General features: G+C 34.9%; 1 protein-coding gene and 1 pseudogene across 9 annotated transcripts in view; one reads left to right on the plus strand and one right to left on the minus strand.

Annotated features, from left to right (window-relative positions):
• Positions 1-17,075, plus strand: part of RIF1 (replication timing regulatory factor 1) — a 63,678-nt gene that overhangs the window by 15,012 nt on the left and 31,591 nt on the right. For 5 of the 9 annotated variants that reach the window (XM_023622870.2, XM_070240942.1, XM_023622872.2 and 2 more), the window contains exons 9-20: positions 4,158-4,296; positions 6,522-6,673; positions 8,720-8,837; positions 9,493-9,666; positions 9,893-10,003; positions 10,433-10,495; positions 10,749-10,849; positions 12,799-12,885; positions 13,499-13,569; positions 13,808-13,988; positions 15,353-15,460; positions 15,826-15,975. In XM_023622870.2, the coding sequence (XP_023478638.2) occupies positions 4,158-4,296; positions 6,522-6,673; positions 8,720-8,837; positions 9,493-9,666; positions 9,893-10,003; positions 10,433-10,495; positions 10,749-10,849; positions 12,799-12,885; positions 13,499-13,569; positions 13,808-13,988; positions 15,353-15,460; positions 15,826-15,975 (1,455 nt within the window). The remainder of the gene's footprint in view (positions 1-4,157; positions 4,297-6,521; positions 6,674-8,719; positions 8,838-9,492; positions 9,667-9,892; positions 10,004-10,432; positions 10,496-10,748; positions 10,850-12,798; positions 12,886-13,498; positions 13,570-13,807; positions 13,989-15,352; positions 15,461-15,825; positions 15,976-17,075) is intronic. The other 4 variants (XM_070240939.1, XM_070240940.1, XM_023622868.2 and 1 more) reach the window with 1 other exon arrangement.
• Positions 1,388-2,442, minus strand: LOC102150739 (ribosome biogenesis protein NSA2 homolog; annotated as a pseudogene).

Consider the following 17,075-nt stretch of genomic DNA (forward strand, 5'->3'; position numbering starts at 1 on the left):
TTTGTTTCACTTCTCAATGTCTGTTAAACAAATGTCCTTCTCATGATTCATTTAGTGCCACATTTTTTACTTTTTGTGCTTTTACTTGGTGATTTCATTTTTAAATGTCCCCCAGCTGTAGTGCTGAAGTGCCATCTATGGTTCCAAAGCACTGAAAGGCTGTGACGTGCCTTAGGGAGAAAATGTGTATTTTAGAAAAGCTTTGTTCAGGTGTAAGCTACACTTCTCTTGCCTGTGAGTTCCATGTTAGTGAATCAGTGATAGAAATTAAATCAGGTGTCATTAAACAGAAATAAACATAAAAGAAGGTTACGTATTGATTGGTTGACTAGAATGTGACCAGAGACTCCCAGGAACCTAACCTTGCATTTTTCCCTAGGAGTGATAGCTCAGTATTCACTAAGACAATGTTCAAGGCAACTCTTTAGAATATAACTATAGTGAATAATGAGAATTGATTGCGTATTCTGTCTTTAAGCCAGATTTTTTTTTGAGGGGAGGGAATGTGTTTTTTGTTATTGTGGTAAACAAATGTAAAGAAGCATCCCAATGTACAGTTCAGTGATATTAAATACATTCACAAGTTGTGTAAACAACACCACTGTCTATACCCAAAACTTTTTCATCGTCCCCAGCAGGAACTCTATACATACTAAGCAATGACTCCCTCTGCCCGTGTACCTCCAGCTGCTGGTAACCTCTGTTTTACTTCCTGTCTCTGTGAATTTGCTAATTCTAGGTACCCTATATAGGTGGAATCATACACTGTTTCCCTTCTGCGAATGGTTTATGTCACTAAGCATAATTTTTTCAAGGTCTACCCATGTTTAGCATGTATTCAGATTTCATTGTGTGTATATACCTCACTTTGTTTATCCATTTTTTTACGGACATTTTGCCTATTCTCCCCTCCTGGCTGTTGTGAATAATGCTGCCACAAACATTGATGTGCAAATACTCTGTTAGATTCTCTGCTTTTAGTTCTTTTGGATATACACATAAGAGGGGAATTGCTGCGTCATCCAGTAGTAGTTCTATGTTCAACTTTTTGAGAAACCTCCAAACTTTTCCATAGTGGCTGCACCGTTTTACATTCCTGCTAGTAATGTACTAGAGTTCCAGTTTGTCCACATCCCTACCAAAACATATTTCCCTTTATTTGATAATAGCCATTCCAGGAAATGTGTTGGGTTTTTTTCTTTCTTTCTTTTTTTTTGTAAAATTGGGCCATTTTAATGTTTTGTACAATATAATAAATAGTTTTCTTGATGATTGTGGACATGTAAGACTGTTGGGTAGTGTTCAGAAACATCACAATAATGGTAGTTTTTCGTAACTGGTGTGTAGTCTTCAATAATCATAAGGAGTTACTTGTATGAGACTGTTGTCAAGCCAATAAGACTACATTTATGCATCCGTCATTTTCATGATTGTTAGTAACCTAGGCATATTGCCCCCGAATAACCTTGTCTCCTTTCACAAGGCCTCACTTGCTCACATTCACCTCAATGACCATATCTTTGGTAGTAATACCCAAAAGTTGTATATAGTGGAGACAAAAGATTTTTCTTTACACCGTGTATTTACAGGCAAAAGGTGACTTTGATTTCAGAATATATTACATGGGCCGCCTTGAAACATAAGCCCATTGGCCTAATGAATCTTTCATATTTAGGTGGTTTTCACAAAAAGCCATTTCCAACAGAGCAGGCTTTAGTAACCAACCTCTTTGATGCTTTGTTCTTTCTCTTTTCCTGTTCAAATAACTTTTAAGATTTGTTTCTCCCTGAGCGTGAACCTTGGGTAGAAGGTCTTTCCTTATTCCTGCTTTTTCTTTTTGTTTTTGTTTAACCATATTTGAAAGTATTTTAGCTCCAGACTGTCCCTCTGTGTCCAGCAGATAGATAGGTACTGTTCCTGTGGAGTCTTTTCATCATTCTTTTGTTTGGTATTTCTCTTTTCATGCATCTTGGTAGTATTTTTCATTTAGTATTTTTCTTTTCTTTTTTTTCCCCTAAGATTGGCACCTGAGCTAACAACTGTTGCCAGTCTTTTTTTTTCTGCTTTACCTTCCCAACCCCCCCGTACATAGTTGTATATCTTAGTTGCAGGTCCTTCTAGTTGTGGGATGTGGGACGCCGCCTCAACGTGGCCTGATGAGCGGTGCCATGTCCGCGCCCAGGTTGCGAACCCTGGGGCGCCGCAGCGGAGCTCGCGAACTTAACCACTCGGCCACGGAGCCAGCCCCTCATTTAGTATTTTTCATTTGTGTTTTCTCAGCATGGCTCTGTTTATGATAGAGCTTAGCCTTCAGACCAGTCATGTGTGTCTGTCTTTGAACATTCATGAGCCTCTTGATGCTCCTTCTTTCTCTTTTTCTCATAATAATCCAAGTAATATCCATAGCATATATGATGTAAAATTATATTCATTTTCTGGCATGACGATGGCTGCACAGCTGCAAAGAAGCCCTAAATTTTTGGATCTCTGAGACCAGGAGCAGACTCCATGCAACCAACAACAGGAAAGCCTTTGCCCATTTTTGAATTGGGTTGTTTGTTGTTGTTGAGTTGTAGGAGTTCTTTATCTGTTCTGGATATAATTCCTTATCAGATACATGATTTGCAAATTTTTTTCCCATTCTGTAGGTTGTCTTTTTGCTTCCTTGATAGTATCCTTTGATGCACAAAACTTTTTAATTTTGACAAAGTCCAGTGTAAATTAGGTAAATAGATAACTATTTTCTCTTTTATTGCCTGTGCTTTTGGTGTCATATACATTAAGTTGTTGCCAAATCCAATATCATGAATCTTTTTTCCCTGTGTTTTCTTCTAGGATTTTTTGTAGTTTTAGTTCATAAGTTTTGATCTTTGATCCATTTTGAGTTTATTTTTGTATATGCTATAAGGCTAGGATCCATCTTCATTCTTTTGTACGTGGATATGTAATTTTGCCAGCATTATTTGTTGAGTACTGTTCTTTCCTTATTGAATGGTGTTGGTACCCTTGTCCAAAATCGATTGACAGTATATACGAGGGTTTATTTTTGGGATCTCTGTTGGTCTGTATGGTTGTCCTTATGCCATTACCATATATTTTAATTACTGAAGTTTTGTCGTAAGTTTGGAAGTCAAGGAAGTTTGAGTCTTCCAACTTTATACTTTTTCAAAATTGTTTTGACTGTTTGGGGCTCATTGCAATTCCATAATGAATTTGAGGATCAGCTTTTCTTTTTCTGTGAAAAGGTCGTTGGAATTAGAGAGAGATTGTGTTGAATCTGTAGATTCCTTTGGGTAGTATTGACATTTTAATACTATTAAATCTTCCTATCCATGAAGGATGGCTTTCCATTTAAGTCTTTTAAAATTTCTTTTAGCAATACTTTATATAGGTTTTAGTGTACAAGTCTTTGACCACCTTGATTAGATTTATTCCTAAGTATTTAATTTTAGGTGCTATTGTAAATGGAATTGCTTTTCTAATTTACTTTTCAGATTATTCCTTGCTGTTGTGTAGAAACACACCTGATTTTCATGCATTGATCTTGTACTCTGCACCTGCTGAATTTATTTCATTGGCTCTATTAGCTTTCTGGCAGATTCTTTGTGATTTTCTAAGCTGGGTGTTTTTGGTTATTGTTTACATTCTGTTCTGATTATATGTGGTTTATAGCCACTTAGGACTGTTAATGTTTTATCTTTTTATAGAGTTTTTTCTTGAGATACATTGTGTACTTGTCATTTATTCATTTTTCCCTTATTTTTCCTGCTTATGTCAGTGTATTTGAAAAGACTGTTTTTTGTTAGTTTCAGGGTTCAACATTTCTCATTTTTTTCTTTAATATTTATTCTCTGTTTCCATAGGGATATCTGTTCTTTGTTTTTTAGTATTGGTAAAATTTGGGATTTATCTTACTTTCCTCATTTTCTCCAATGTTTTGATGTTTCTCTAATGTGTTATGCATTACCTGCTTCATAGAGCTTTATATTTTTTTATCTTGAATTTTGAACGTGCATACAGAATTCAGTACTTTTTAAAATTTAAATTCCTAAGACTTTATATAGCTAACACTGAGTGAATTAGCTAAATGAATGATAATGATACCTATATATTGTTTCAGGCAGGTAAATAACTTGTTAATGATTTTTCCTTTTTAGACCTTGCATCGAAGTGGGAGTTTCATTAATTCTCTGTTACAGCTGGAAGAACTAGGATTTCGTAGTGGAGCACCCATGATTAAAAAAATAGCTTTTATTGCCTGGAAGAGTTTAATAGATAATTTTGCTTTAAACCCAGGTAAGTAATATTTTAAAATTTCAATTTTCTATGACTTTTACTTAAGCAAGATGAAAAACCCAAAGCTTATCTGATTTTTTTGACTTTATATTGAAACTTAACCTTTTATTTTCTTATTTTAAGAGAATAAATTTGTAGCTAAAAATAGAATTCAAAGGCTGAACATTATTGAAAATCACAGATATGAAATTTATTTTAAGCTATTTGAAAAACTGAACAAAGTGACAACTACTATTTGTGGCTTTCTTAGTATGTTCCAGTGCTTAGTTGAGCACTTTATGTACCTCTCATTTGATCATCACAGTGGACCTAAGATGCTAAGTATTATTGGTTTAGAGAGATCAAATAATTTAGCAGTCACATAGCCAGAAGATGATAGGAAACAATTGTGATTGCTGTGGAATAAAAGCATCATTGAGAGATGAACTTTTTCCTTTCAGGACCTTTAAAACAGTATCTAATAGTGGGTTTAACGTTAATAGATAGAACTGATACCTTTTGATTTACTTTAATCTTATCATCTTCTTGTCCAGTGGAGGTGTTTGAGATATATACAAGAAAGAGTACACTGCCCCAAAGTGAGTCAGTATAGGTACCTACTAAACTGGGTAGTTAATCTTAGGTGTAATTAATACTGTATATTTGCAAGATCTGGTAAGTAATGCTGATTGCATCTTATATTTTCTGTTGCCAAATACCATTAATAATCTCTTTTCTTCCCCCTTTTAGTGTGTTTTGTAAAGTGATTATTTACATTAAGTATAATTACTTTTATTGAAAATATTGGTAGAAGTGCATTGCCAGGCACAGATTTTAATTGGAAATATCACCTTTTTTTGTTGTTTATGAAATGGCAAAGTGAGGTAATGTTCAGGACTAGATATGTTGGAATTATGTATGGTTGAATGTTAAGGCATAAAGTAGGAGTGGCTTAAAGAAAATAAATAAAATGCTATCTCATTTGAAATAAGTCCAGAGCTAGAGAGTCTGGTATGACTGGTATTATGGATCCAGGAAGTCATTAAGGAATCAGACAGCTGGTCTTTGTTCTCTCATCTTCAGTATGCCTTACCTGTAGACTACAGAAAGGAGGGAAGGCAGAGAGCAGAAATGAACTTCTTCCCAGCTGAGCCAGCTATCTGTAAAGTGCATTTCAGAAATTCCATGTACACTTCCCCTTAAATCTCCTTGGGTACAGTGGCTAAATGGGAGAATAGATAAGTCAAAAATTGGGCATCCATCGCTGTACTGAGTGAAAGCAGTTCTTGTAACCAAAAGAGGAGGATTATTGCATGGCAATTGGCAATCTCTGCCATAGGGATATTATTGTGAAGCTCCTCTCACAAGTAGAGTGGAGTTCAAAAAGGATTAGAAGGTTTGTTCCCACAGTGGTAGTCTGACTTTATTTTCTTCTTATGGAAATGTTAATTGAACGCCTAACGGCAGAATAGTTGTAAGGAACATTGATGAATGCCGTCCTGCCAAATGCATGGCTTGACAGATGTTTCAGAATCCTTTTTAAGTCTTTTTAATAAGTTACTTGAGCACAGACTGTCTTATTTTATGTATCTTCAGTCACACTCACATAGACACACTTCTGGTATAAATATTTTGTTTAAAGAATTGGATTTAATTTTTATGCTGAATTGTAACATTCTGGTTATTGATGTAGAGTAAGACCTGTAGACTTGAATCTAAAAGAATCTGTTTAGATTTCCAAAATTTAATTAGTAGCACCAGTACTTATAATGTTTGATAAAATAAATTACTAGTAAATTTTTAAAGTGACAACTTTTTTGACAATGTAAAAATCTGCCTCTATTTTTTATCTGTAATGAGGGTAATGCAACTACTGTCAGCTTGGACAGAGTTTCTTAATGTTTTGTTGGCATCTGAGGCTGGACAGTTGGTTGTGGAGGACTGCCTGTGTATTGTAGGAAGTTCAACAGCGTCCCTGAATGCAACCCACTAGATTCCAATAGCATTCTCTCATACCCTTGCCTTTCAGTTGTGACAACCAAAAATATTGTAGACATTGCCAAATGTCCCTGGAGTTGATCAAAGTGAAAATTTTGGCTGGAACAGGAACAGCTGGTGATTAAAAACAATTTTTTAAAATCTGTTTTCTTGCTATTGTAAAAGGAGACTATTGCATACTCATTTTTAAAATTAATCTTTAGCTCTTAAATGATTTTACCTGGGTGCTTATTTTATTTTCTTTTAAGAAATACTATGTAGTGCAAAAAGACTGAAGTTGCTAATGCAGCCTTTGAGTTCCATCCATGTGAGAACAGAAAGTCTAGCGCTAACAAAACTAGAAGTCTGGTGGTATTTATTGATGAGACTTGGACCTCATCTTCCTGCTAATTTTGAACAGGTAACGTTAAAAGCGTTGACTCTAATACTGTATGTGTCTTTTTATTAGTGTAGTCTTAAATTCTTACCAATCTAATGTTTCGGTGTTGTTTTTTGCTATGTCTTAGCAGACCACAGTGTATAAAAGATCTTTTTGTTTTCCCTGACAGAGAACTTGAGTTCATTTCCCTCAAGTGTGACACGGAGCTGCTAAAGCTTGTTCAATCAGTGTACTCTCAAATATCTGTTCTTATAATTGAATGTAGAATCACCATTACTGATACAGGAATCAGGTGCAACACTGGGTAGATATAAAGTTGGATTAATTCTTATTTTTTGTATGTTCTTTTCTAGCCTGCATAGTGATAACCAGTCATTTTATTCCCATCATAGCTTTTCAGTTATTGTTACAAATGAGTTTACAAATTCCTTTAAATTTCTATATCCTTCCTGGCATTTCACTGTAAGACTCAATCTTACTCATACCTCTTTGTCTTTGCAATTAATCCATCCTTGGTTTCTGAATTTTTTTACAGTTAAGTAAAAAAAGATAGCTCTGGTAACTTTTATCTTTTTTTTTTTTTTTAAGGTATGCTTTTTGTTGTTGTTAAGGAAGATTGGCCCTGAGCTAACATCTGTTGCCAGTCTTCCTCTTTTTTTCTTTTCTTCCCCAAAGCCCCAGTACATAGTTGTAGGTCTTTCTAGTTCTTCTGTGTGGGATGCCACATCAGCATGGCTTGACAAGCGGTGCTAGGTCCATGCCCAGGATCAGAACTGGCGAACCCCAGGCTAGTGAAGTGGAGCGTGTGAACTTAAGCACTATGCCACCAGGCCGGCTCCGCATTTATCTTTTTCATTTCTTTATTGCTTATCTTGGATTTTGGAGTATAGTCATGCATCACTTAACACTAGGAATCAGTTCTGGGAAATGCATCGTTAGGCAGTTTCATTGTTGTGCAAACATTGTACAGTGTACTTATAACACAAACATAGATGATATAGTCTACTATACACCTAATCTGTATGGTACTAATCTTATGGAACCACTGTCATATATGTGGTCTGTCGTTGACCAAAACATCATTATATGGCACCTGACTGTATATTTTACTTTTGGATCTGTAGTCCTTGTCTTCTAGTCTGTATAAATAACTGCATTGCAGTGAGTGTTCTTGTAAAGGAGGACTTATAATAAATATACTTGAATATTTTAGCAAGTTCTTTTTAAAGTTTTAGTTAATATTTTAAGGCTTTTAAACTTGATAGAACATGACTAAGTGAAAGTGGTCATTGATAGTAATATGTAATTTGGATCATAATTTTTCTAGATTCTACCATTATAAGGTCCTAGTAGGCTAATCTTACCCAGTTGTCCCACACATTCATTAGTGTAATTTATTCATTGGATAGATTTGACTGATACTGGATTAATCTTAGAAATGAGCTTGAAGTTGTCTTAGTTCCTATTTTCTTAGGGTGTGTTTTTAAAAAGTTTAAAACAGGCCAGCCTGGCGGCGTAGTGGTTAAGTTCACATGCTGCAACTTAAGTGGCCTGGGGTTCACAGATTTGGACCCTGGGTGCAGACCTAGCACTGCTCTGTCAAGCCATGCTGTGGCAGCATCCTGCAGAAAATAGAGGAAGATTGGCATAGATGTTAGTGACGGTCTTCCTCAAGCAAAAAGAGGAAGATTCGCAATAGATGTTAGCTGAGGGCCACTCTTCCTCAAAAAAAAAATTTCTTTTAAAGTTAAAACAAGTCTGTCTACCAACAGCATTCGAACTCAGGTAGATGTTATTTGCAAAATTGTTTGTGTATAATTTTCTGTCTGGGATTTAGAACTGAAATTTATAGATAGTATACATTTAGGGCAAATACAGTTGTAATAAAAATTTCATTTTTCCAAATTTCAGTTTTTAGCCTGTGCATCGAAATAGCCAATAAAATTCAACATATCAAAAGAATTTAGACTGCTTCTTAAAGAAATTTAACTGTATTATGCAAGACTTGAAGAAAATATGGCACTTGTGCAGTTTACAGATCGTTGCCCTTGTTTTTAACCTCGATAGGTTTGTGTTCCTCTGATTCAAAGCACAGTCAGTATCGACTCCAGCGCTGCACCTCAAGGCGGTTCATCTCGTGCAGCGCCTTCTCCAGGTGTAAACCCCGGGACTCCTGTGCACAAGGGTAAGAGGTGGACATACTTGGTTTTGTTTTTTTTCTTTTTCTAAAAAGGCTTTGAGTGAAGGTTTTGCTCAGTGTTATTCACATAAAATAAAGCACTTCATAATTTTGGCCCCCTTATCACAAAATCCATTATATATTCTTGATGATTTTTTTCCTGTGTCTGTTAGGTTTACTGCTATAATTACATTGTTGGAAAAGATCAACTTTTTTCCACTGCGTTATGTGAGATACATTACAGACTGTTGTATTTGTTTCAGAACCAGAATCCTAGGGCTTTTATTAAAAACAACAGACCTTAACAGATCTAAGAAATGTGGCTTAGTATGTATACCATTGAAAGAAAGTTATTTGCTATTTATTATTTTATGTTAGCTATTCTGAGTCAAATTTTCTATTTAAGGCTCCGGAATGTCTGCAGATTAATATTTCCAGGTATGGAATGATACCTGAGAATTGTCTTTGTTTACATGATGTGTGACACTAATCTGGGTCTTAACCAAGTAAGATTAGGAACTCTTGTGGACCTTAAACAGAAACTCTCAACTTTTATTTGAGACACAAACTATTTACTTTTAAAGGTATATTTTGTAGAAATGAATGAAATATATTCATTGGGATAGCTAATTTAAGCTTAAATAACTTTTCTTTTTTTAAGGTGCCTCGGCATATGGATCTCCTGTAACTCCCCGGATGAACTTGAATTCCAATTTTGGTGGAATGGCCACAATCCCCTCTATTCAACTTTTGGGACTTGAAATGTTGCTTCATTTTTTGTTGGGTCCAGAAGTCTTGAATTTTGCTAAGCAAAACAAACTTGTATTGAGCTTAGGTATTTAATTGTTTTTCAGATAATTTCAATTATTAAAACAGTTCAGAACACAGTGCCTTGGGATGAGGAGAGGTGTTATTTTCCCCCAGCCAAAATATTTTTTAATTATGTATAAAATAAGTATAAATCTTTTTAATAGAAAACATCGGACTGCCCAAAATTTTATATTGAGAAATTTATTTCGTAAAGCTTTAGTTTTGCATAAGTCTCTTTTCTTTTCTTTTAGAACCACTCGAACATCCGTTAATCAGCAGCTCTTCTTTTTTTTCCAAGCATGCAAATACACTTATCACTGCTGTTCATGATAGCTTTGTTGCAGTTGGAAAAGATGCTTCTGGTAAGTATTTGAGAGATTTTTTATTTGTTTAAACCTGTGATTAAAAAGAAATAAGAAGCAAATATTTATATCATGCCACCTATTGGTCAGATTGTGCTTCAAGCACTTTACATGTAATTCATTTAATCCTCACAGTAACCTTTTGTGTTTAGTCCGTTTTGCAGGTGAGGAAGTTTCATTGTACAGAGGCATAAATAACTTGTGCAAAGTCAGATAATAAGTGATTCAAACCTGTGCTCTGTGGCTCCAGCATCTACACCTAAACTCCTGTGTTCTAAAACCTATCAATTAATGAAGAGAAGAAATTTCAAAAATTAAATAGTTTGCTATTTAAGTATTGCTCAGATTTTTTTTTAGTACAGAGATGAAAGGGAGAGTGTTTTATGGTCATCTTCTTCATTCTAAAGTTCTTTTTATTTTGTTTGACAGATGCAGTTGTCAATGCTATTTGGAAGGAACTAATTAGCTTGGTGAAGTCAGTTATTGAATCAGGTAAGCACTATAACACTGATCAAATGATCTTTATAGCACTCAGCAAATTGTTTGGCTTTCATATATAAAATTTATTTTACAATCATTTTTGAAGTATCATAGCTTTCAGACTTTACTTTTAAACAAAACACTGTTGAGTTACATTAAATTTTTGTAACTGTGTGTATTTTCACTCTTAAAAATACTGTATTTTCACCCCTAAAATACTTACATGTTTAGAACTACCTACACCCCTCCTTTTGCTTTTTGTTAGGTAACAAAAAAGAGAGACCAGGTTCTGAAGTTTTGACTCTCTTTTTAAAATCTTTGGAAAGCATAGTGAAGTCAGAAGTATTTCCTGTATCGAAAACACTGGTAAGTATAACACCTATATGCTGGAATTTAAGTACTGTATTCTCAAATTGCGTTTTACGTTGAAGATATTTGCACAGATCAGGATTCTGGTAGACATTTGATATTAAGTATTTATCAGCAATTCAGCCGTGTAATAAATGGCTATTCCATTGACCTTAGAGTCATTTGAAACCTTAGTGAAGTAAACGACAACAGCAACTACAAAAATCTTTCAATGTGTTAAGAAAAATAATAAGCCATATGGAGAAAATAGGGTAAAGGACATGAAACTTGAACTGAAGTAAACTCAGATGACCACTAATTTTGTGACAGAATTGCTGAGCTTCACTAATTGTTTGTACCTTTTAAAAAAATACCTACTAACTATCTCTTGGAGCTTTTGCATTTAATGATTTTGGTATTAAACACCATTTTTGTTCTATATGGTAAAGAAAAAGCAAATTGACTATACCTTTTTTTCCCCTTTCCTCCCTAAAGCCTCTGTACACAGTTGTATATTCTAGTTGTAAGTCCTTCTAGTTCTTCTATGTGAGTCCCTGCCACAGCATGGCTACTCACAGGTGGTGTGATTCTGTGACTGGGAAATGAACCCAGGCCACCCAAGTGGTGAGAGAGCCGAACTTTAAAACCCTTTGGCCATGTGGGCTGGCTCACCAGACTTTTTTTCTTTTTGGGTGAGTAAGATTAGCCATGAGCTAACGTCTGTGCCTATCTTCCTCTGTTTTGTATATGGGACACTGCCACAGTGTGTCTTGACAGGCAGTGTGTAGGTCCACACCCAGGGTCCAAACCCGTGAACCCTGGGCTACTGAAGTGGAGCACATGAACTTAACCACTGTGCCACCTGTACTTTCTGTAATAATCTCCCAAAATTCTTTCTGAGTCTCTTTCCTTTATGTTCTATGACAGTGATATCTATGATGACAGTAGAGCATAGAGGTTAATAGCAAGGGCTCTGGAGCAGAGTAGGTTGAATCTCAGCCCAGCTATTTATTAGCTGAGTGAACTTGGGCAATTTCTTTACTGTCTTGCCTCTTTGTAAAGAGGGAATGTAGTCTTTGTAATTATATGAGTCGATACTTGCAGAGCAATATCGGCCTGGAACAAAAGAAATGAGTTAACAAATGCTATTTACTATTGTCATTAGTGTCTGCTTCAAATGAGAATATGTGAAAGCGTATTTTCACTGGCATAACCCTTTTTTGTCCTATCGTTGTGAAGTTTTACAGTTCAGGTTAATGCCAGTATAGTAATATTTTTGGATAGCTGTTTGGTAAGCTCTTGTCACATTTGAGAGGCGTGTCTTAGACCCAGCTTCTAGTTAGCAGTCCTTTAAAATATTTGCTTCTGGCACTAGTGAGTACATAATTCATTGTAGAAGTTCTTTTTGTACTATAAAATAGAAACAACCTCAAGGGCCATTAATAGAAAAATGTTTGAATAAACTGTGCTCTTCCGTATAGCAGTTAGGAATGTGTCTTCTAGCAGTTAGGAATGTGTCTTCATTTATTAATGTAAAAACTCCGTAACACATTAAGATGAACAAGATCAGTTCTAGAGTACCTCACAGTATATCATCGTTAATGGCATAAAAGAATATGACAGCCAGCTCAACAAGTTATGTTTCTTTCTATTTATATACATGGAAATCTAGGCAGTCTAGAAAAATAAATTCTAAACCGATAGCATTATCCCTGGAGATAAATAAGGATTTTGTCACTTTATTTTTTTATATTTCTGTATTTAGAACTTTTTAAACTAATGCAGATGTATTCACATTAAATATATAAACGTTACTACTTTTGAACTAATGAGAATATATTTACCTTTCATGAATGAGCATTTCTCATAATAAATTGTTAAATTAAAAATGTAATTAATACCGCTAGATTGTCACTAAAGTACTATTTTTGTGCCTGTTTTACAATAAAACCTTTTATCTTTCTTAGGTCCTCATGGAAATTACAATTAAAGGACTTCCTCAGAAAGTATTAGGTTCACCAGCATATCAGGTTGCTAATATGGATATTCTTAATGCAAGTATCTTAAATGTGATGGTATGATTGAAATTAGCCACAAAAGAAAAGTTCCATCATATTTCCTTTTCTTAAACTTAGGTTATAAAATTCTGAAAGAATTGGATTTGGATATGCTGATTAGGTTTAAAGGAAAAAAGTGATAGACAAAGTAATAGATTAATGGAAAGAGTTAAATATGGCACTATTAATGGAACTGTTTTCTTGGATTAAACAAGGGGTTCCAGAAGGAAAGTTTTCTGTTGGCTTGTACGTAATAATAATGCTGGTTACTGTTAAGAATTTTGGAAGCTAGTAACATTGGCTTAATTATGGTGAATTGTACTTAATATCTGCAGGTTATAGGTCCAGCAAGTTTTAAGTTGATGTTCTTTTTATACCTAGAATCACTCACCATTCCTCTATTGCTCATATAGATGGAATAGCTATGATTAAAATATAAAGCGCTTCATTTTTGTGTGCAGTTTATGGAAATAAATTTGCTGTCATTTTTATCATATAAGTAATGTCAAAAGTGAAATTTCTCAAGCTTAAAAGGATCGTATTTCACATAATTGACTGTAGAAAACAAATGTAACAAGAAGATTGACTACAATCTCCCATCTTTCTTCAGGGAACTCCTGCTTTGTTCTTAATTCAATTAATTTTCAACAACAATCTCTTGAAATGTGTAGAAGATGAAAGGTAATTTAAACTGAAACCATTCTTTAGGTCTTTTATCTTGAAAACTTTATGTGCTGAATCAGATTTTTTTCAGTTATGCTATATCATAAATTTTCTAAAAATTAAAAAATTGAAAGGAGACTTGGATTTCATCATTTCTTGTTTCCTTGTCAGTTACTTTTAGAATTTTCTAATAGTGTAATTATTGTATTTTGGCAAAAAGTACATGATAATGCATGATTCACAATTTTTTCTTTAGGTTTTTTCTCAATCTGGAAACACTTGTAGGCTGTGTTCTTTCTGGTCCAACTTCACCACTAGCTTTCAGTGACTCTGTTTTAAATGTTATTAATCAAAATGCAAAGCAGCTGGAAAACAAGGAGCATCTTTGGAGAATGTGGAGTATTATAGTCACCCCATTAACTGAATTGATTAATCAGGTATGATATAAGTCTGCTACATATTTCCCCCCGACTTTAAGAAATATTTTCCTTTTGCTTCTTGTTAGAGCACATGGGGGAATGAATAGAACTTTGAATAGAAGATGTTAAATATTTTTTCCTGTGGAATTGCTAAATTTTCTATTCTTTAGATTAGTTGAGTTCTTTTCATTTGCATTTCCGCCTTATTCAAAAAAGTATAACTTAATGGGGACTAAACAGGTCCATTTTCTCCAGTAGTGATTATAATGCCAGAAGGCTCCCATATGATACATAGAAATTCTCATTTATGTCTTGGATTCTTTTGGTGTTTGTACTGTGGAGAAGAATAATGGTCATCTTGACTAGATTGTGTATCTGTAGGATTCCCATGGTAAAGCCACATTGGTGATTATCTCAAAGTTATATAGTGGTCCCTAAATCAGTAATCTGTTGAGTAAATTGTACATTTAAATACTTAACTAAAGTGGCAATATTGGCAGAGCATGGAGCTCAAGTTCTGTCATTATTAATGGTTCGTCAGCTGCTTTATCAATCTTTAATTGGAAATAATTGTTTCAGAAATATTCTGCTGTAACTCAAAGAAAGGGAAGACTCCTAAGAATTTATTATGTGATAGTGCCCTAGCCCTTATTTTGGCTACTCAAACCAACATACCATTAAACATACTTTTCTGAAAGAAAAAAGTTTACTGTCCTAAGTAGTTTCCCATTGTTACAAGGATAACAGAGGCCCTTTTTGTAAGTCCTTGCTTGAATAGTACCTTCTTTGTATAGTAAAAGAATTTGGAGTCACCTCTGGGATTCTGTTTTAAGATTTAAGCACAATGCATTGTTTCCCGGGGTTGCTGTAACAGAGTACCACAAACTGGTGGCTTAAACAACAGGAATGTATTCTCTTACAGCTCTGGAGGCCAGAAATCCAAAAATGAGAGTGTTGGCAGGGTTGGTTTCTCCTGGAGCTTTGAGGGAAGATCTGTTGCTTGCCTCTCTTAGCTTTGGGTGGTCACTGGTAATTCTTGATGTTTCTTGGCTTGTAGACGCATCACTCCAATCTCAGCCTCCATCTTCACATGGCATTCTTCTGTGTGTCTTCTCTATCCAAATTCCCCTTTTCTTAGGATACCAGTTACTGGCTTAGGGTCCATGCTAATCCAGCATGACTTCATCTTTACTTGATTACATCAGCAAAGACCCTATTTCCAAATAAAGTCAGATTCAGTTACAGAGGTTTGGAGTTCATCGTCTCTTGACCATCTCAATATTGGAGGAGACGGTTCTACTTACTACGCATAGCAAGGTGTTACTACTTATGACTAGAGTTAGATGGTAATTTGTCTAACTTCATTATTTTTCTTGTTTCAGACCAATGAAGTAAATCAAGGTGATGCCTTAGAACATAATTTTAGTGCCATCTATGGTGCACTGACTTTACCAATAAACCATATTTTTTCAGTACAGAAATTTCCAGTGGTAAGGCAATGTCAAATTTTTACTTGAGGAATTTGCATTTTTCTGAAAATATTATTTTACCCTTTATAATGAACTGCTACAGTAATTTTTCCTAAAATAATACTACCTTATGACTTAATTAGCTTGGGGAAAGGAAAATGGTGAAGGAAGATAGAAGTTCCTCTTGACATTTGATAATTGCTGGTACTGTGGCATCATAATAATTCTTCAGTTACAACTCCATGAGGGGGGCAAACTTACTACCCTACGCTAGTCTCTTGTATGACACCTTAAATGTTAGTGTTTTTTAAAATGTTAAAGGTGTATTTTATTAGATGTTTGATATGTAGGTATACGTTTTGAAATTTCTTCTTTATTATTGTTAGACCACCATGAAGACCTTACTTAGAACTTGGTCAGAACTGTATAGAGCATTTGCCCGCTGTGCTGCTTTGGTGGCAACTGCAGAAGAGAATTTGTGCTGTGAGGAACTTTCTTCCAAGATAATGTCCAGTTTGGAGGATGAAGGCCTTTCAGTGAGTTTATCTTGATAGTGACCTTTTTTTGTATTTAAAGGATTCTTTTCAAGTAAACGTAGACAGCATTTGTGAACTATCATTTACTTACTACTGCTTTTAGTTGACATGTGACTAAATTAATATATAAAACAAGTAACAGCTTTAGGAAACAATTTTGTATCTTTGCATTCTAACGTCCCTGTTTCAGGACCATTAACAGTGATGCACTTTTACTTCTCTGTTGTGTACCTGCTTATGCCTGTGCCATTCTAGGTTAACAGTACAGGGACCTTGCAGTCCTGGACTTTACTTTCTCATATTTATATGTTAGATCTTTAAGGTCAATCCTTTGGAAGTTTGTAGGCTTAAACATGTAGGTCCCTTTTTACTCGTCTTTCCCTTACTCAGTAAAAAGGACAACCAATGTCAGTAGTTGGGTATGTATCATTCTAGAATAGACCTCTTTCTTTGTTTTTACACATAATTTACATATTGATACTCATGTGTACGTGAATACAATGTTCTTGCCAGTTGAATTCCATTGTATTTGTTACTCTGATGCATGCGTTTTTTCATCTGAAATCAGATGGATTTCTAGCTCCTGATAGTGGTCCCCATGGTTAGAAGAATAGAGATATCTATCAAGAGCTGGAAATCCATCTTTTCAATTTTTTAACGCATTTATAATATCCACTTTTTCAAAATACTAGCACAGTTCTGATTATTGTGTTTCGATAAGATTTGTCATGGTGACTTTAAAAATGTAAACCAGGTCTTGTCACTTTTCCCTTTTTTTTGGTCACTCTTAAAACACTTCTGTAGCTTTCTGTTGCTTTTGGAATAAAAATCTGAACTGCTTACAGCTGCCCAAGAGGCTTGTTCTTCCTTCTCCAAGGGATCTTATTTAATTAGTTTTGTTAATTTCTGTCATAGCACTTGTTACTTCCTTTTGGGCACTTATCTCAAAATCATTTGTGTACTTCATTGTTACTTCACCCACACTCTGTGAGCTTAGGAGTGTTTCATCTTGTTGATGTGTGTCCGTGGCTTTTATCTGGCATATAGACAGTGAATTTGTTGGATGCCTTTATAACTGTTAATGGAGAAGGTTGACCTTC

The sequence above is a fragment of the Equus caballus genome, chromosome 18 (assembly GCF_041296265.1).
Source record: "Equus caballus isolate H_3958 breed thoroughbred chromosome 18, TB-T2T, whole genome shotgun sequence".
Lineage (NCBI taxonomy): Eukaryota > Metazoa > Chordata > Mammalia > Perissodactyla > Equidae > Equus > Equus caballus.